Here is a 19,514-nt window from a genome sequence, read left to right on the forward strand (position 1 = left end):
AAGAGGCTGCTGGGGAGTTCAGCTTTCCAGCAAGAAGAGATCCAGCAAGGGGACCCAGTCAGCAGAGGACCACTCCTCTCTTTTCTCTTCTCTGTCATGTCCTCTGCATGGTTCTGGGACTCTTAGCAGCCCTGTTTCCCAGCACTCCTCTTCCTGTTCCCTTCAGACCTTCCCTCTCCCCCCTCCTTCCCCGCCCCGTCTCTCTCAGAACAGCTGCTGTTTGGCTCTGTCTATATTTAGCACTGCCTCTTATTTCCCACCTCTCTCTGTAATTACAATAAAGCTGCAGGGGGGTGGAGGAGCCTCTTCTAAAGACTTCTTGGCCTAAGCTCAGCAGGAGGGGCCGACCCCACCGGGCACCCCCACCCCAGGCCATCGGGCTGCCCCAGTACCCTCCCATCTGCCCCTGGCAGGGTGGCTGGGGCCTGGGCATTGAGTGGGGGTGGCAGGCTTGTGTCTGTGCATGTTAATGAAGGCGCACGTGGTTTTACAACAGGCTGGGAAAAGAATCGGGGGTGTCAGCAGCTGAGTCACCCGCAGGCCAGGCTCATTCAGAGTGTGCCAGAGCGCTCCCAGTGATTCACGTCTGCTCCCGGCATGGCCATGCCAGTGGGGCCTGGGGACCACAGGTGACAGGCAGCACACAGGCCGTGGCTGATGGTTACCTCCCTCTGGCACTGGCCTTGCCTGGCCTCATCAGTTCTAAGGGGGATCATCAACCCCTTCCCTGGGACTGGCAGGGGGACCAACCCCTGGGCCCTGCACTCTAGGCTCAGATTGCTTCCCTGGATGTCAGTAAGGGTGCAGTCAGGAGGTGATGCTGCATTGTGTACTTGATACCTGACCCTACAGCAGTGGCTGAGTGGTGGGGTCAGCACCTCCTGACCTGAGGCTCTGGGCTCCTCCTGACCTGTGATGCTGGGGCAGGGCAGGGGACATAGTAAGGATTGGAGATGCTTCGTGGTGCCCCCTTTGATGACTGGGGACCAAGAAGTCACCCTGCTGGCCACTGACCACAGGGCCTTCACTGCTCCTGCAGAGCAGCACCTGCCAGGGCCCAGACTGGATGGATTAGCAGACCAAATGTTGGCGGCACCCAGTGAGTCCTAGTTTGTTTGCAGCCCCGATCCAACCTCTTGCTTAGGGAGCAACCTCCCACAGCAAATCAGGAGTCCCTGTTGACAGAACAGTGAGACAAGGCTTGGGGCTAGATCGTGGGGACAGTTGAGGGGGAGGTGATTCTTGGGTCCTCAACAGAGAAGGAGGGAGGGCGGGAAGGAGACCTGCCAACTTCCAGATCCTGGTCATTTTTCTTGGCCCTGGTTTGACTATAGCCCTCTGGGATGCTGTGTCCAGCAGGCTCCAGGCTGCACTCTGGCCCCGGGATGCAGTTGGCCTCTGCTCCCCCACCCCCCCAGTGGACACAGTCCCTGAGGCTTGGTTCTGCTTCCTCCCCAGCAGTCGACGTGAAGCCAGCGCTGCCTGTGGCCATGCCAAACTCCTCCTGCAGCAGCACCCCAGTGGACCTGCGGACGGAGGCCCGTGCCAGCCTGCCCAGCGTGGACCCCACAGTGCGGGAGCAGCAGCTGCAGCAGGAGCTGCTGGCCCTGAAGCAACAGCAACAGCTGCAGAAGCAGCTGCTCTTTGCAGAATTTCAGAAGCAGCATGAGCACCTGACCCGGCAGCACGAGGTCCAGCTGCAGAAGCACCTCAAGGTGAGGCTCCTCATGGCTGGACCTGCCAGCCCTTCCTACAGCCCGCTTGCTGCCTCTTTGCTACCCTGTGCTGTGACAGCTGGGGTGGCGGCCCTGTTATAGCTCCCGAGCTAAGTAGGCTTGGGCCTGGGTAGCCCTTGAAGGGGAGTCAAAGGGTTGTAGGGAACACACTACTGGCTGGCCTCCATCTCCTGGTTGGTTCTGGGGCCAGTTGTCTCTGAGGAAGGTGTGAGGTACCGTTGAGTGTTCAGCAGTGACCTGAGCAGGGGGGTGCTTTTCTTTTTGAGCCAGACCTGAGTTACGACATTGATGCAAGTTCTATTGTGAGTTTATGTCCTGAAGCATTGGTCCGTCTTCCTCAAAGCTCCAGCTCCTGGTGTCACATGGTTAGGTGAAAATCTTGACTTTATTTGGAAGTCCAAGCCATCCTCCTTCCACCCACTCTGGCAAAGCCAGGCTGTGCTTGGCAGGACAGTCTAAGTTAGCTTTCCCAGCAGCCTTTGTGGCTGAAGGGGGTTGGCTGGAGCTGTGCTGAGATTCAGTTGCCCTGCGTTGGTTGAATGGAGCTGTGCTGAGATTCAGTTGCCCTGCGTTGCTTGTGGCTTCTTGGTGTCCTAGCCATTCCTGGCTGTACCTCTTGGGAAGCTGGCACTGACAACGCAGTTTGAGTCTCTTAGGATCTTCTAGGGCTTCAGTTCACCCCCTCGCTCCCTTCCTGACCTCAGGAAAATCATTGGCATTGCCTCCCCCATTTTCCACCTCAGGTAACCTAGCCAGGTGGCAGGGAAAAGAGCTGGGAACTTAGTGCTACCTCCAAGCTGCAACAGTCTGCTGCAAGGGCCTGTTACACCCCCAGCTCTGCCACTGGCTGGCAAGGCTCAGCCTGGCTCAACCTTGCCTCCACCCTGAAGATGGGGAGGTTGCTACTAGCATGGCCTTTTTCTCCATTGGCTTCCAGTACCCATCACACTGTGGGCCCTAGGGCACTGCAGCCCATGGGCTGGTGCTGTAAAATACCTGGTGGCAAAAGGGCAGGATAACCTGGATCCCCCATCTAGCTCCCCCTCCCCCAGACATCTCCCTGGGATCACATTGATTGGGCCCTTTCTCCCAGCAGCAGCAGCAGGAGATGCTGGCGGCAAAACGGCAGCAGGAGCTGGAGCAGCAGCGCAAGCGGGAGCAGCAGCGGCAGGAGGAGCTGGAGAAACAGCGGCTGGAGCAGCAGCTCCTCATCCTCCGCAACAAGGAGAAGAGCAAAGAGAGTAAGAGCTAGTGAAGCTGGGGCTGGTAGAGCCAGTGCTTCCTGCCCCAGCTTATTTTTGCTTGTACTTTTGTCCTGGTTGACCACAAGTCCACATTATTTTTTGAACTATGCCTGGCCAAGCCCAAAAAATCAGGCCATTTACCAGATAGGCACAGGCTGCCCAGGTCATGCGAGGCTGCGTCTGCCACATGGGCACCCAGCTGGAAGTTCCAAGAGAAAAGGGAAAGCAGTGCAAGGTGGAGCTTGCCCTCATCTTTGGTGTGGGTGGGAAGACTTGGGAGAGCTCAGCTGTCAGCCTGCAGTGTGCTAGGCCTGAGGTAGAGTGTTACATTCTGGGAGATGGTAGCAGTGGTGGCCTGGGTGGGACTGTGGCAGGGGCATGTTTTGCATCTGCCTTGGCTTTGGGTTATGAGATGAAGAGATCTAGTTCTGGTGCCTGGCTTGGAGCTAGGTTTAAATAAGAGCCAACCTGCGGGGGCTGTGACCACCTCCCTCTTTGCCAGACTTGGGCAGGGGGCATTGGTGATTCAGCCCTGGCCCATTCACTCCTCAGCCCAGGAACCAGCTGAAAGTGTCAGCATGTGCTCTGCCAGGAGGGCTGGAGAGCCTTGCCCTGAGGGCTGTGCTCAGGGAAGGGTGGCTGGCCTTAGACTAGCCCATGGACATGTCCTGTGTGTCTACAGGTGCCATCGCCAGCACAGAAGTGAAGTTGAAGCTTCAGGAGTTCCTGCTCAGCAAGTCAAAAGAGCCGATAGCAGGCAGCCTCAACCATTCCCTCCCACAGCACCCCAAATGCTGGTAGGTGCCCAGTGGGCACAGCAAGCCTCTTCTCACCAAGAGATGAGGGTGGGCGGAGCAAGTGGCAGGTGAAGTGGGTCAGGCCTCTCCTCACAGGAGCCTGCCCTCATGATTGGCACAGGGCTTGGATCCAGTGTTGCAGTGGCTTGTTCCTGACTTTGCAGTGGGGTGTGGTTCAGTGGCTGGAGCTGGGAGTCAGGACACCTGGGTTCTCTGCTTTGGGGAAGGAGTGTGGTGGGATGTGGGTCACTTAAAGCTTCTGAGGGGCAGAGCTGGGGGGTTGAATCCAGGTCCTGACTCAGTTCCTCTTGCAAGCCATAGGAGTTACATGGCCTCCTAGGGCTCCCTGTCTTTCCAGGCTAGGTGAGGCCTGCCTGGTGAGCGGTGGGAACTTGCTGCAGGTTACATACAGGCCATGTGTGTTCTGGTGTGTCCGTGAGTGTAGTTCCCCATAATGGCACTCTGAAGGCATGGGGATGCAAGGAAGTAATGGGAAAGCAGGATCAAGACAGTTGGGCTGCAAGCGGTTTCCTGGGCCTTCACTGCACACAGAGCGGGGCGGGGGGAAGCCTGGTGGATGGCTCTTACATCAGCCTTCATCTCTGGCTCAAGGCACAGCCTGGCACACTCAGTGGCTAATTGCATTGCACTGACCTGGTCCACTTCCTGAGCTGGGGATGCTTAGGGTGTAAATCCACTTAGCCAGCTCAAGCAGAGCCTAGGTTGGCTGCTACTGCCTATCTGCTTCCTTCCTCCCTCCCTCCCTCCCTCCCCCTTTGCACTCTGAGCCCTTCCTCCCTGTGAGTCCCTGATTCTGCCCCCATCTGCATGGTCTGAGTGCAGTGGAGCGAGGGCTCTGATCACCCAGGACCCCTGGGATCCTACAGAAGCTGTTAAACCCCAGTCTAGCCTTGATGCTCTCCACGGCTGCTCCATGGAAGGAACTGGGCCTGCCACCATCATAAGAGGAGGCGGGGTGTTGGGAGGAGGCATTTGTAGCCTCCAGGCATGGGGAGAGCCTGGCATGGTCTGGGATTGGAGCCAGGGCTGCCCTGGGTTTTTCACTATGACTCTCATCCATGTCACAGCCTTGGCTGGAGCCAGCTGTGTCTGCTGTGCTCTTGGAGGTGGACATTGATAGCCATGTGCACTGGACCTGTTTCTCCTGTGTGCTTTTAATGATGCTGGGGAGGTGATCAGGTGGTGACAGGGGATCAGAGGAGCATGGGCCTGGCAGGTCACTTCTACTCATCCCCCTGCCCCAGACAGAGGCAGCTATGTCTAAACCAGCTCAGTCGAGTGCATGTCCAGCTGCTTTTAAGCACTGCCAGTGAAGAAGACTCCCCAGCCTCTCTAGGGATCCTGTCCTGGTGCTGCACCACTCTGAATGAGAAAGTTCTTCCTCATATCCAACTTGAAAATGCCCTCTTGCAATTAAGCCCATTATTTTTTGTCCTGTCCCCTGTAGACTCAGAAACGAGGCCCTCACCATCCTCTTTATAGCCACCCTTCAGGTATTTCCAGACTGTAATCAAATCCCATCTCAGCCTTCTCTTCTCTTGGCTCAGTAATCCCAATTTCTTCAGCCTCTGATCTTGTGCTATGCTTTCTAGGCCCTTAGTTGTTGTTGTTGCTCTCCTCTGAATACTTTCCAGCTTGTCTATGCCTCTGCTGCCAGTGAGGGAGCCTGGGCTAAATTGTGTCTTAACCTGGAGGAGTTTTCGGGGAGGGAGAGCCATGTGGGTCAAGAGTATGGGCCAGGTTGGTTCCCCTTCCCCATGAGGGCCTGACTGATGGAACTAGGACCCCACTAGGACTGTGTTGCACAATAGGCTGCCTGACTCCCCAGATGCCACCTTGCTACATGGGGGCAGCTAAGGGAGAGGGTCTCCCTCATGGCTGTGCCTGCCGTGTCTCTGCAGGGGAGCCCACCACACCTCGTTGGACCAGAGTTCCCCTCCCCAGACAGGAAGCCCGGGAACACCACCATCCTACAAACTCCCCTTGCTTGGCACCTATGACAGCAGAGACGACTTCCCGCTTCGGAAAACAGGTGAGTCTTACTGCAGGGTGGGGAGGGCAGGGAGTCAGATGGCTGGATGCCTGCCTGAGATGTGGTGGGAGGGTCACAATCCAGCAGTCCTGGTGCAGGTGTCACAGTGACCCATCACAAGGGCTACAGTCTGAGTGAAGAGGTCAAGATCCAGCAGACTGCAGAGACTAGATTAACTCCTGTGTCCAGTGGGAGGCACAGTTGTTGCTGACATGACTTCATCATAGCATGCAGAAGGCTGTCATTACTTGTACAGTGTCTAACAGTCAGCTTCTACCAGAGCTTGGTACACTGGGAGCTGGGCTCATTTGGAGAACTAGCTCCTCCCTAGGGCCACAAAGCCCAAGGCACAGAAAGCCCAGCTCCTAGGTACAGAGCTCCATGCTCTGTTAAACACGAGATTGTATCCCACAGCAGCTACTGAGCAGTCATCAGCAGAGGATCCCTGAGGTCCTCCTTACAACCCTGAGTTGGATTTGAACCTGCAGCCCAGAGGCCCCAGGTTCAGTCTGAAGGCAGGACTTCTACAAGTGGGTGATTCTGTTGTGAGGAGAAACCCAGCTGCCACCCACCCATAGCTCACCCCTGGGAGCCAGGGCACCTGCTGTGAGCCAGGCCAGGGGTGGGTGCAGGGCCAGATATATGGCAAAGGCTGGCAGGACAAAGGAAGAGGAGGAGGAAAGTGGTTGAGGGTATTGGATGGGGGGTATCAGAGGGTTAATCCGGCTTTCCCTTGTCTCTCCAGCCTCCGAACCCAATTTAAAAGTGCGCTCACGGTTAAAACAGAAGGTGGCGGAGAGGAGGAGCAGTCCCCTGCTGCGCAGGAAAGATGGGACCGTCATCAGCACGTTCAAGAAGAGAGCAATCGAGATTACGGGTGAGCAGCAGGCACAGGGGTAGCAGGGCATGGGCCCTGACCACAGAAGTTTCTGGGTGGCACCCTCAGGGCCCCATGATTGCACAGGGCTTTCTCCAGATTGACAGGATCCTGCAGGTGGCCTGTGGTTCCATGGGCTGAGAACCTCTTGAGGCTACTGTGAGATCTGTGCTCAGGCTGGAGGCGATGGGCTCCAGGTGGCAGAGGGCCTTGTAGATGGAACATTAAGCTAAGCATCCAGATTCCTGGGTTCTCTCTGCAGGTGATTTGCTTTAGTGGCAAGTTGCTTTCCCTGCCCATGTCTCTGTTTCCCCATCTGTAAAACAGGCAAGGTGATGCTGATGGGTCTCTGTGGTAGGCTGTGGGGTCTCTGTGCAGACTAGGGGCCAGTGTTCTGAATCATTCTGACCATGGACTCTCAAGCAGAGCTGCCCTTTAGATGCATCCAGAACAGCCACCTGGAGAGCTGCCTGAGCTGCTGCTCCCTGATGCAGTAGGGATCTGGTGCCATCCAGCCTTGGCATCCTCCACAGATGGGGATGCTCAGAGCCAGGAAACTAGCTCATGTCCTTCTTCATCCTGCAGGAAGTCAGACCTGCAGTAGGATGCTTACTGGGACACAGGGCCATCCGAGCTGGTTAAGCTGGGACCAGTGTTTTTTGGTCTGACTAGAGATGGCCTTGTATTCCTGATGGGGTGCTGACCCTGCAGCAGCAGGCTAGGTGTAGATCCTCTACAGGAAGCAGCAGGGAGCTGCCCTCCGCCCCACCTAACCCACAAACACCAACTGGGTGAAGGCTGTACTGGGACTCAGCCTACTCTGGGGGAACCTGCTTGACCATGCGCAGCTGTCTCTTGGACTGTCTGTGTACACACTGTGTGCCTGATAGGGACATGCCAGGCCCTTGCCTGTGTGCACAGATCATGTGACCAGGCAGCACATGGCAGCCAAGAGCTGGTTGTGTGCAGGCTCATATGGAGTACTTGGTCTGTGCCTGTGATGGCTGCATATGTGCTCACACCAGTTAAGCCATCCAGAGTGTCCATGGGCTCAGACCCCAGGCCTGTCTATGGGGCACTGCTTATCATTGTATAGTTATGCTGGTATAAACCCCGTGTGGACTCTTCTAGTCCAGTATATACTGGCTTGACTCTAGTGATGAAAAGTCACCTAAGCTGGGTGGTTCCCATGCTTTTTGGACCAAGAGGCTGTCATGCGCCTCAACAGCATTCACCCTTATCCATCTGCTAACTGAGAAGGGGGCACCTTGTGGTTTCTGTGGCCTGCAGATTGCAGTGTGGGTTATGCTGTAGACAGTTCCTCCTTGACAAGGCTTCAGGCCAAGCCAGTGGCTTGGGGGAAATGCCGGAAGCTTATATATTCTCCAGTTGTCTGTTCCTCAGCCTCGGGTTTGCCTGCCCCGAGCAAGGGGTCTCTGTACAGACAAGGCAGAGCCCTGCCTACAGCAAAGCTTCTCCCTTGTCTTGCTGTTGTACTGAGGGAATCACCCCAAAGCCAGTTGCTCAATGTGTGCGTGCGTGCGTGCGTGCGTGCGTGCACACATGCAATGGAGTACCCCAGAACCTAGATGCCTCTCCAAGGAGGCATTTTAGGTGGAGACAGGATGCCAGGGGCAGACACCTTGGCATGGCTAGCATGCAACACCAGCCACATTTGGGAATCAACCCAGGGCTGCCAACTGTAGCAGCTGTCAAGAGGCACCATCTGCCTGAGGATCAAGAGAAGCAGCATAGAAACTTCTGGGCCAGATCCTCTTGAGCTGCTGGTGTAACCCAGCAGAGCTCCAGCACACTGCATGGAGTGAGAGTCCTTGGCTGGTGCCAGCCAGCACAGTCCATGAAGTGGTGCTCCAGCTATGGATCTGTCCTCCACATGGCAACCCCAGAGGGTGCTGTGATGGAGGAAGTGGGGGACTGGTGGAGCTTGCAGAGGAAGGCAAGAACTAGAAGGCAGAACTGGTGCTTGGCTTTTTGCCTGTCCAGGTTGGGGGGCTATGCTTGGCTGAGTGTGTCCCTGTGGGTGCCCAGGCACTGTAGCAGCAGTTTCTGGCTGGATAGGCATACTCAGGTCCCAGACATAACCTGCCAGGAGTAGGCATGTGTGTGGATTTCTCCCCTGGGTACATTGGATCCAGAACCATGTTAAAGCTCCAGCTGTGTCCCTGCCCTGGCCCTGCGTGGTCCCTTGCACTAGTGCAAGATGTTGCTCAGCAGCCTTCAGCCTGGTCCAGGTGTGCCTGCCTGCAGAGAGGGATGCAGCTGTGGGGAGGACAAGGGGCTTAAGGCCAGCAGCAACTATGCCTCATGTGGGACTGTATCGACTACAGCCGACAGGCCTTGCAGGAATTGTACAGCAGGTGGGGAGCAGCGATGACCGCCCTGGAGCACAAGTGCTGAATGTGGCTCCAGAGGTCTGTGCCCTGCCCCGACTCTCCAACCTTCCCCTTGTCCGTCCTGTGGGCCCAGGAATTGGGACTAGCTGCTGATAATTGTGCTTCACCCTTTCCTTCACTCAGTGGTGTTAATGGATTCAACCCTCGCAGCCCTAGCCCTATCAGGGGAAGTGGTATCCCTCCTTTGCAGATGCGAAAGCAAAGGCACAGAGAGGGGAAGTGACTGAATTGTTGTCTAAGCTGAGAGCAGACCCCCACCTAGGTCTCTTCTGTCCCCAGCTCCCTTCCTTTGCCTGCTGCCCCCTGGTTCCCATTGGCAGGTGCTCTGTAGCCCCCTCTGCTTAGTTAGGGCAGGGGTCCCTTCTTATCCTGTAGATTGTGCAGGGGAGGAGCACCTGGCTGATGCTGAACCTGTGATGCAGGTTGAGCTTGGGTGGAGGGCAAAAATGGCAGGGCTTAACACCCTGGCTGTGTGGGGCTTCCGGCTGAGTGTATCTGTGGTCTAGAAGCTCTGGAGCATCCCTAGGGAGCAGGTATCAGTGCCAGGAGCTGATGTGTGCATCTCTGTTTCCTTTGCAGTGTCCTCGGTGTGTAACAGTGCCCCGGGATCTGGCCCCAGCTCCCCCAACAGCTCCAACAGCACCATCGCTGAAAACGGCTTCACCGGCTCTGTGCCCAACATCCACACTGAGGTTTGCAGGGTGGTTCACACCCCATGCCCCTTCCCCAGGCCCCATGGATTTCCTCAGCCCTTAGGAGCATGGGAGACCCCTTTGCCTAGTGGGCAAGTGTTCTGAGCCCTGGTGGGTATATGCTGGGATATGGCATGCCCTGTGCTGTCCTAATTGCCTGGTCTGGGCTTCTGTGTAGCTCTTTTAACCACAAGGGCAACTCCATCACCCTGTCTGGTACCTAAACAGATCATTTAACCAGGTCAGTGAGGCTGATGATGTAACTGTGGTCCAAAGGGGCTTGGACACTCCCGTGCAGGTTGTGGGTATTAAACACAGCAGTTACAGATGCAAGTTCCACACGAGGCCTTCCTAGGCCTTTGGGTGCTGGAATACTGCAAGGAGAGAAGGGCAAGGGACAGATCAGTCTGCACAGGCCCTGCATAAATACTCTTTATTCCAGGTCAGGAGTTGATATTGGGGTGAAAGGTCAGCTGACCCTGGCTGGCCACACCGATGGTAGGGAGTGGATCTATGGCTAGGCCCAGGTAGTGTTCTGACCACCTGGTGTTAGGCAGGACCTGGAGCTAGATGGGCCTGTCACTTGACCCAGAATGGCAGCTCTTATGTTCTTAAGTATTCCCAGTGTGGAGGAGCATGAAGGGAGGAAGGGCTTTTGGGCATTGCTGAGCGTGAGCTTCCTTTTACACTGCTCACACATCACACACCCAAAGCACACCTGTGTTTGTGGCACGTTGCCTGAGGCCCCACATCTCCAGGTAGGTGCAAGACAATGGACAAGATGTCCCATAGGAGCCACAGGAATCCTGTTCACAGGTGGCTTTGAGTGGCAGCATGGGGGAATAGCTCTGGGATGACTTGTGGCTTTCAGCTGGGGCTGGGAGAATGAGAAGAGCATTTTGTATCTCTGGTTGGGATGTTGGCATTAATTATATACACACATAGGTTGCTTTGAAAACAAGCCTGCATCCCAGCTAGACACCATCCAGGCCCTCCCTAGGCGCCTCCCTCAGTGACCTTCCATGGTCACTCAGGGTAAATGAGGAGCTGTTTCAGGCTCATTTCCTATTTCCACACAGTGCTGCCCTGTCTCAACGGAAATGAGTGAAAGCAAGTCAAAATACCATTTGGATTCCAATACAGTCCAATAAAGAAATAGTCATTCTGGGTTGGCAGTTTGCTAGAGGCAAATTACCTGCACCCTTGCCACCTAATGGTGAAGCATAGCAGTAGCCATCTACTGCAGGCAGCTGCATGTCTGCTGCTTGTCGTCCCAGTGTACTCCACGTGAGTGTACAAACCTACGTTATCTGCCTCAGGGTATGGTCTGTCTGTCCATGTCCTCTCTCTCAGCACCAGGCCTGAAATAGGGGGTGTAGATGGGACACTGACTGTTCAATGATGGGAGGGGGTGGTAGTCCAGGCCCTAAAATGTACATTCCATTCCTGAGACAGGGGTGCGAGTCCATGCATCAGTTTCCTGCTGGGGCTTGTCACTGGCACCTTTTTCCCTGGGACTGGCCTTGAAGCACAGCTGGCACATTGTGCTCAGGTTCCCTGCAGATCTGTCCTGGCCTCCCATACAGTCTGACCTCCCTGGTGCTTTAGTAAGGAGTCCTTGCAGATGTCAGTGTCATAGAACCTGTTAGGATGTCTGCAGATGTCAAGGCCAGACCCCAGCCCATCAGTATTCTCAGATGGGGTCCCTGCTGTTTGCTCTCCAGAGCTGCATGTGTTGGTGAACTCTGGCTTGTCAGATCTGGACTGTGGTTGGACGCAGCTGACTGCTGTGATATAGGGGCATTCTTGGCATGGATGGGGAGGTTCAAGGCCTTCTGTTTCCCAGCCTCAAAGGGGTTTGTGGGATAGAAGCCACGCCTGAGGAGTGCACTCTTACAGGTGGAATATTACCCTGAGTGGGGCAGGGATTGAGACCACTGGGGGCCCAGTGTGTCCAGGGCAGGCAGCTCTCAGGGAGTTGGAACAAGGCTGGCGCTCCACTGGCCCAGAGGAGCCAGCCACCAGGTTTAACCTTGATGTGGCTGTGGACAGCACTGGGAGCTGCAGAGCTATCTCTGCCTTGCATCCCAATCAGGCTGAGCCTCTGCTCCCTGCTGCTGCAGTGGGGATCTGATGCCAGCTCACTGCCAGGAGCTGGCCAAAGAAGAGATAAGGGTTCCTGCACCCAGTAGATTGGGGTGACGGTGCCCAGCACAAAGTGGGTGGGAAAAATATCTTTCTAGGGGCATCTTTGGGGGGGGGGCAGCATGGAATAAAGACTGGGGCGGCCCATCCTGCCATAGGCTGGGGGATCCTGCTGTGCCCCATCCTCAATGAAGTGTGGGTAGAAGGGTGCCTGCAGGGGTGGAAGGGGCATGTTCTCCAGGGCATTAGGGGCCAGCAGGGAGATGTTCTCCAGGGCTGGAAGGGATGGGTTGGTGTGAGAGATGCTGTTGGGGCTCTAGGGCTGGATAGGTGTGGGGAAGATGTTCTCTGGGGCTGCTCAGGTCAGGGTGGGGGGCCATTCTCAGGGGCACTAGGAGCAAGGTGGGGGATGTTCCCCAGTGTGCTAGGAACAGTGCTGGGGACATTTGTTCATGGACTGTCCCTGGATTAAGGCCAGGGCCTAATCAGGGAGTATTCCCCTTGGATGAGCTGCCAGTGATGAGTTCCTGCCTCCTAGCCCTTTGGATTGAGCTAGTCAGGGGACAGTCAGGGACCCCCCTGCCTCAGGTCTGCCCAGTGGGTTGGTGACCCAGGCACAGCCATCCTATCAATGTACCAAGGATGTAGCAGTGCAGCATCCCTGCCTCCTGGACCAGGGCTGCTCCATTCCTTCATCCTTTCAGGTTTATTTGGCCTTTTTCCTCTTGATGCTGAACAAAAGCCTGATAATCCCTGTCTGGATGTTGCCCCTCCCTCTGTCCCTCCCTAGTTCTGCCTTTGGTGGCAGGGAGCTCCCCCTGCTGGCCAGTGCTTTGCTTGCAGAGCCTGTCACACCACTTTTCAGCAGGCGTGGCCTTGGCTGCAGCAATGCTCCCAGGGGACTCTGGCTTGCACTGTCCTCTTGCCTCCCTTCTCACCTCTGTGTGCTCCTTCCTTCCTGCAGCAGATGCTGCCCCAGCACCGAGCCCTCACTGTGGATGGGACAGCGAGCCAGCTCAGCCTGTACACCTCCCCCTCGCTCCCCAACATCTCCCTGGGGTTGCAGGCCACCGTCACCGTGACTAACTCCCACCTTAATGTGAGTACGGATGCCGTGCCCACCTCCTCTGTGCCCCCTGCCCCAGGGCAGCAGCTGTGGTTAAACTAACTAGTCCCTGATCCAGGAGCTCCTGAGTCCTGTCACTGGCCCAACCCTGGCTCCTAGCACAGCCATGGACCAACCATGCCACACTCTGTGCCTCAGTTTCCCCCATCCGTCAGCAGCAGAGAGCTCTTTGCTTCGGGGTAGAAGCAAAAGGCACTTGCAACCTGTGAACCCTCCAGTGGGTTATCCAATTCTCTGTTTCCCAGATGGGACAGCCCAGATCTGGAGGGGCTGTTTGTCCACAGTCAGGCACGGAACTGAGGCAGAGGGTGGGCAGCCAGGGGGCGTTTCCTGGAATGTTTCCTGCTGTACCTTGAGGCCAGCCCTGGACTTCTGGAAGGCACCACTGTGGAGAACCAGGAGCTGGGGCACCTGGCCACGGTGGGGAAGTTCTCAGGTCCATGTCCCTGCTCCAAATCAGATAGAATAAGGACTGAGATCTAGGTCTCAGGCAAGCCCCCTCACACAGGGGCTCTTTGGAGCAGCTTGGATCAGGCATTCCACTCTGGTCGTGGAGCCTGCACCATCAAAACCAGCCTGTTCCAGCTGAGAGGCTCAGTTTTGATGCATCACAAACTGTTCTGTCATTGAATCCCCTGGGGAGTCCTGAGCCCAAACCCCAGTGCTGTCCATGTGCCAAGAGGTGCCTTGCCCCTCACCCATTCTGGAGAGTTGTTGAGGGGCTGCTAGCCTTATGCTGATCATGGAGAATTGCTGCAGCTTTAGCAGAGTCCTGACCCCACTCTGAGCCCCTGTGCTGGCTGCTAACACATGGCCTGGCCTGCTGGGGTCCAATATTGCCAGAAGTTGTTTGTAGTCTCTCTGCAGCCTGCCCTGCCATTGCTTTGCCTGGAGTTCCTCTCTGTATTGTGCTCTGTTGGCCTGTGGATGGCTACACCCATGCCCAGCGAGGCTCCAAGCTGCTCCCAGCTGTAGATCCCAGGGCAGGATTCAAGCCAGGACTGGTGACTAGCTCATGTCCCCCCACCCTGATCACTGTTCCTGTCTTTCCCACAGGCCTCCCCAAAGCTCTCTACACAGCAGGAGGCAGAGCGCCAAGCCATCCAGTCACTGCGCCAGGGTGGCGCGTTGACAGGAAAGTTCATGAGCACCTCATCCATCCCTGGCTGCCTGCTGGGGGTGGCGCTGGAGGGTGACACCAACAGCCATGGGCACTCCTCCCTGCTCCAGCATGTCCTGCTCCTCGAACAGGCACGGCAGCAGAACACGCTGATCGCTGGTGAGCTTGGTGCAGGGGGTATCTGAGGGTCGCAGACGGATTGTAGGGCCCAGGCAGGGGGCAGCTGCCTCCTTTCCAGGGGGTTCTCTTGTTGTTCCGGTAGGGAAACTGAAGCACAGAGGGAGAGATGACTCTTCTGAGGCTGCCTACTGACTCTGTGGCAGAGCGGGGGATGGAACCCAGGTGTCCTGTCACAGGGTCCCCACTGCAGTGCCCAGACTTTGTCCCCCTTCCCTCACAGTGGAGGGATTCCTCAGTGCAGAGCATCCTTGGGGTTGGAGCCTCGAGTCTTTAGGATGGGAATTGGGAGGCTGGAGCAGGGTCCCCTCCATGGCCTCAGCCAGATCATTTCAGGCCCCTCAGTCACCCTTTCTGGGAAAGCCCTGGGCATCTTCTGGCCACTTAACTAATGCAGCCTCTCAGTGCCCTGGTTGCAGTTTGACCTCTGTTGCACTAAAGCACAGAATGTGAGGTCACTTGGCTGCCTAGCACCATAGCAAGGGTAGAACACAGGTGTTTGGGGCCCTGTTTCCATTGCCCTGTAGAGCTGGCCTTTAGCTGTGGCCATCCCCTCTTCAGCCTGACCCTCTGTGCCCCTTCCTGGCAGTGCCGCTCCACGGCCAGTCCCCACTGGTGACGGGTGAGCGCATCTCCACCAACATGCGGACGGTGAACAAGCTGCCCCGGCATCGCCCGCTGAGCCGCACCCAGTCCTCGCCACTGCCCCAGAGCCCCCAGGCCCTGCAGCAGCTGGTCATGCAGCAGCAGCACCAGCAGTTCCTGGAGAAGCAGAAGCAGCAGCAACAGCAGCAGATTCAGCTTGGCAAGGTGGGCAAGGAGCAGGGGCTGGGCAAGGCATGGCAGTATTGGGTCAACCTGGGACCGTGCTGCCTTGGGTAGGGGGCAGCAGTACCAGGGAGACACCCTTGTGCTCTGTGCCACTCTGGGCATGAGCATGGCAGCAATGGCCAGGCAGAGCTGGGTTGGATCATCCTGGAATAGCCACCCTGAGCATGGAGGCAGCAGCCACAGACATGTGCCCCCTGGTCATGGCAGCTGTACCAGGGACACAGAGATATGCCCCCCTGGCCTGAAGGTAGGGCACAAGCACTGCCTCGCAGAGCATGCCCTGTGCACAAGCAAAGACGTGGTCTCTGGTACCCTTTGAGCTCACTGCCCCCTTTGCCCTTTCTTCAAAGATCATCACCAAGACAGGGGAGCTGCCCCGCCAGCCCACCACACACCCAGAGGAGACGGAGGAGGAGCTGACAGAGCAGCAAGAAGGGCCGCTGGAGGAGCCGGTGCCCCTGGGGCAGGGCTCCTTTGCTGTGGATGGCTCCACGGAGAGTGAGAGCACGCAGGACGACTTGGAGGAGGACGATGGTTGTGTTCCACTGAAAGACGATGCAGGCGAGAGTGGGGCTGAGGAGGAGCACACTGAGGTTCAGGACGTGGCCTACAAGCAGGTGAGCTCCTCCTTGCTATGCCCTGGCTTCGTGCTCCTTCCCCAGCTGACATCTTTGGCAGGATTTGAATGCATGGCCTCAGAGCCCTCAAAGGCTGGGCCTGCTAAAAGAGCTGCTGTACAAGCTGGTAGCAGTAGCAGGCTCATCTCCTCTGCCACATGCCTGCTGTCCAAAGGGAACGTTGTGTGCGTGGGTTATGCCAGCGTAGGTGCCACTGGCCCAGAGGCCAAGTCTCCTGTAGAGCACTGCCAGGTTCGTGCGTTTTTGGGTAGGACATAGCTAGAACAGGGCAGCTGTTTGTGCCTGGGTATTCTTGCAGCCCTTGCCCATCTCCATGGTACCTGTGCAGCGGGGGGGACAGGGAGAGCAGGGAAAGGGGTGGGGGGCTGCAGCTCTGGCCCCCAGTGCCATTCATTCTCTATGCTGCCTCATGAAGGACCTAACTAGTTCCTGTCACCACTTTACCCTTGTGTAGCTTCCTTTCCTCCTAGGATGCCACCCTCCCCCCGCTCCCCCCAACTCCCTTGTACTGTGTGGGTTTTATACTGGCCAGTGTGAGAAATCTAGGGAACAAGGAATGGGCTTACCCAGGCTGGTTGAGCCCAGAAGATTGTCTTAGACATGGCTTGGACAGCTTAGATGTGGGTTGGACATACTCCCTAGGATCCCAGCGGGTCCTAGGGGTGGCTCTGTGTGTGCTTGCTTGCACATGCAGCTGGGGGAAGCAGACAGTGGCAGGGAAAGGCCTGGTCACTTGGGAGTGACTGGTGCTGTAACATGTCCTGCTCCCTGTCCCCCTACATAGGCCAGTGGGACCAAGCTTCTGTGTAAACGGTGCCCTCGTGCACCCCTCATACACTCAGGCCCTGCCACAAGCACTCTCTAAAGTCCCTCCACGCCACCCTCATGCATGAGCATGGCTACTCTTGTTACACACGCTGCTGTTGTGCACCAGGCACACGTGTGCACTCAGAGCAGCACAAGGCTCCACCCATTGCCTTGTACACATGCCCCCTCTCATCCGTGTTGCCAGAGCCAGTGAACAGGGAAGTTGGTCCGTTCTCCCTTGCAGCTCTGTGTGAGCCCAGTGGCTGGAAAATTTGCTCCCACTTGTCTTTGAAGTCTCTCCCCTTCACTGGGGACTGCAGCAGAGCTGACTTGGAGGGGAGTGTGACTCATCTCCACCCCCACACACCCGCCATGCCCCCCCCTCCACCCCCACATGCACACACCTCCTGCATCATCCCCAGCTGCCACTTCCTGGCCATGACTCATCGAGGCTTCTGTTTCCCCTCTGCTTTCCAACCCCACCCCCTGCTAAATGTGTTATCAGCCTTGCCTCCCTGTCCTCGGAGGGAAGAGATTTGTGAAAGGGAAGTGGACCAAGGAGGAGCACTTGGATCAGAAGCTGGCAGGGAACAAGGAAGGGCTGTTCATTGTCTGTGGTGCTACCCAGAGGGTTGTGGCCCATGCCTCAGCGTTCCCCAGCTAGCCCCACTCAGGATCCAGCTGGGTACCTGTGTGTTGCTGGAGAGGGAGAGATGGGGCTGCCATAGAGATTTGGATGCCCACTGCCCAGGGGGTTTGGACACTCACTCCTGGTTTTCTTGGTGAACAGCTTTGAGCGGCTCAGTGTGGCCTTGGGGCCACACAGGGAGTCTGTGGTAGAGCAAGGGGCAGGGCCAGGGGCTGATCCCTCACCTGAATCCTGGGTTTCAGTTGAGCAGCATTTGTGTTTCAGTCTCTAGCACTCTGCCATTCCATGGCTGGCTGCAGAGAGCAGCAGGTCACAAGAGATGGGCCTGAGTGACCATAGGCAAAGCCAACCTGGTACCCCTGTGAGTCTTGCCACCTGCCCCTGAGGGTGGGTGAATGTCAGGTGCCCTGGCTTGGAGGTTGTGAGAGGTCAGCGTGAAAGGCTCTCCTGGATACGAGACAGGGCAGTGCTGAGCAGGTTCTGTCAGGAGTGGGTGACTTGAGCCCAGGGGTGCTGTCTTACCCTGGGCATTGTGTGTCCTGAATCTGCTGGGCTTCTGTGCTTCATTGTCATCTACCTGGAGGCTGCAGCTAAGAGCGGCACATGGTGCTGTATACGCCTGTGCCAGTCTTAGCTCTGAAGGGCAGACGTGCTTAATAGGCAGGGGATGGCAAAGGTCAGAGGGTATTGGCAGCACAGTGAGTGGTGGTGACCTACCATGAACAGATCCCATGGCCCAGCACGGTGCCCCCCGCAGCAGTGTCTGCCCTTCATGGGCATGGCAGCCTCGCACCAAGTGTAATTCTCCTTTTCTGTCCCCCATGGCGAATGGCCTGGCAGGTGTTCCCTGATGCCCAGCAGCTGCAGCCTGCCCAGCTGTACCAGGTGCCCCTGAGCATCATCACCCTGCCGCACCAAGCACTGAGCCGCACCCAGTCCTCGCCTGCCTCCTCAGGCATGAAGAGCACTGGAGCCGAGCCCCCGGTCAAACACCTCTTCACTACAGGTAAGGGGCCATGGGCCCAGTTCCTTCCAGGGGGGTGGCAGCTACAGGGGAGCACTCTTGAGCTCTGCCCATGGGCCAGGCCACACCCGCAGCCCATCTCACACCCATGGCTTAAGTCCCAGCCTCTTGTGGTGCCAAGTAAGGGCCCCTCTCAGGCAGCTGGGCAGATCTGTAGCCCGGGGCAGTCTGACTCCCTCTGAAGTGCCTTGATCAGTAGTGGAGCTGGTTGTTATCTGGTGTCCAAGTGGGATTCCACTTATTCCAAGTTCCTTGCAGATGGGGCTGCTGCACTCACCCCAGGGCCTATGTCACAGGTTTCCTTTGCAGCCCCCAGGGCCGGGCATCTTTGCCGGGTTTTAGCAGTGAAAATGTAAAGGGTCTCAGGGCAGAATCTGGTAGGGACCCACCAGAGAGTCTCAGACTGCCTGCTGCCTCCTCCAGGCAGCCTGATTGCCCTACAGGAGAGATGCCTGCCCCTTGCCCTTCCCTGCCAGACCCTGGAGTCTTGGCAATGAGGGGCAGAGGAAAGGAAGCAGGGAGGTTGCCTGGGGCTTAACACAGGGATTGACCCTGGAGCTGACAGTAGCTGACACGCTGTGTCTTACCCAAGTCTGCCACAGGCTTCCAGATGCCATACATGTCTCTCACCACCAAAGGAGAGACAGGGCTGTTTCATGGAGTTGGTGTGGGTTACTCAGGATAAATCCTTCCAGGACAGTCTCCAGGGATCTGGCCCAGGCAGCCCCCCCGTCCCCACTTCCTTCAACAGCCAGAGAGGTCTTGCTACTCCTACTGCCTAGTCAGGACATCCTGTTTTTTCCCGCAGGTGTGGTCTATGACACATTCATGCTAAAGCACCAATGTACGTGTGGGAACACTAACATTCACCCTGAGCATGCTGGGAGAATCCAGAGCATCTGGTCCAGGCTCCAGGAGACCGGCTTGCTGAGCAAGTGTGAGGTGAGACTGAAACCCAGGGGACTGGGATATAGCTCAAGTTGCAGGGCAGGGGACAGACGGACCTAAGAGCTGAAGGTGCAGGTATCTTAGGTTTGACTTGCTTGGGGCACCTGTAGCAGAATGGGTCACTCCCCGTGCAGGGCACTCCAGTATAAATGGATCCTTGGGGAGAGGAGGAACAGGTTGGCCTGGGGTGAGGAGAGGGGGCAGCATGAAAGCACTGTGCCACAGCCCTTCCTGCT

The 19,514-nt window shown here is 56.9% G+C and overlaps 1 protein-coding gene across 8 annotated transcripts in view; it reads left to right on the forward strand.

Annotated features, from left to right (window-relative positions):
* Positions 1-19,514, forward strand: part of HDAC5 (histone deacetylase 5) — a 75,304-nt gene that overhangs the window by 43,182 nt on the left and 12,608 nt on the right. For 3 of the 8 annotated variants that reach the window (XM_025196901.1, XM_025196904.1, XM_025196906.1), the window contains 12 exons: positions 1,459-1,715; positions 2,830-2,977; positions 3,663-3,777; positions 5,700-5,830; positions 6,576-6,707; positions 9,701-9,813; positions 12,923-13,057; positions 14,141-14,363; positions 14,971-15,191; positions 15,563-15,829; positions 18,147-18,312; positions 19,139-19,272. In XM_025196901.1, the coding sequence (XP_025052686.1) occupies positions 1,459-1,715; positions 2,830-2,977; positions 3,663-3,777; positions 5,700-5,830; positions 6,576-6,707; positions 9,701-9,813; positions 12,923-13,057; positions 14,141-14,363; positions 14,971-15,191; positions 15,563-15,829; positions 18,147-18,312; positions 19,139-19,272 (2,042 nt within the window). The remainder of the gene's footprint in view (positions 1-1,458; positions 1,716-2,829; positions 2,978-3,662; positions 3,778-5,699; positions 5,831-6,575; positions 6,708-9,700; positions 9,814-12,922; positions 13,058-14,140; positions 14,364-14,970; positions 15,192-15,562; positions 15,830-18,146; positions 18,313-19,138; positions 19,273-19,514) is intronic. The other 5 variants (XM_025196902.1, XM_025196905.1, XM_025196903.1 and 2 more) reach the window with 4 other exon arrangements.

Source organism: Alligator sinensis, unplaced genomic scaffold (assembly GCF_000455745.1).
Source record: "Alligator sinensis unplaced genomic scaffold, ASM45574v1 scaffold444_1, whole genome shotgun sequence".
NCBI classification, from domain to species: Eukaryota; Metazoa; Chordata; order Crocodylia; family Alligatoridae; genus Alligator; species Alligator sinensis.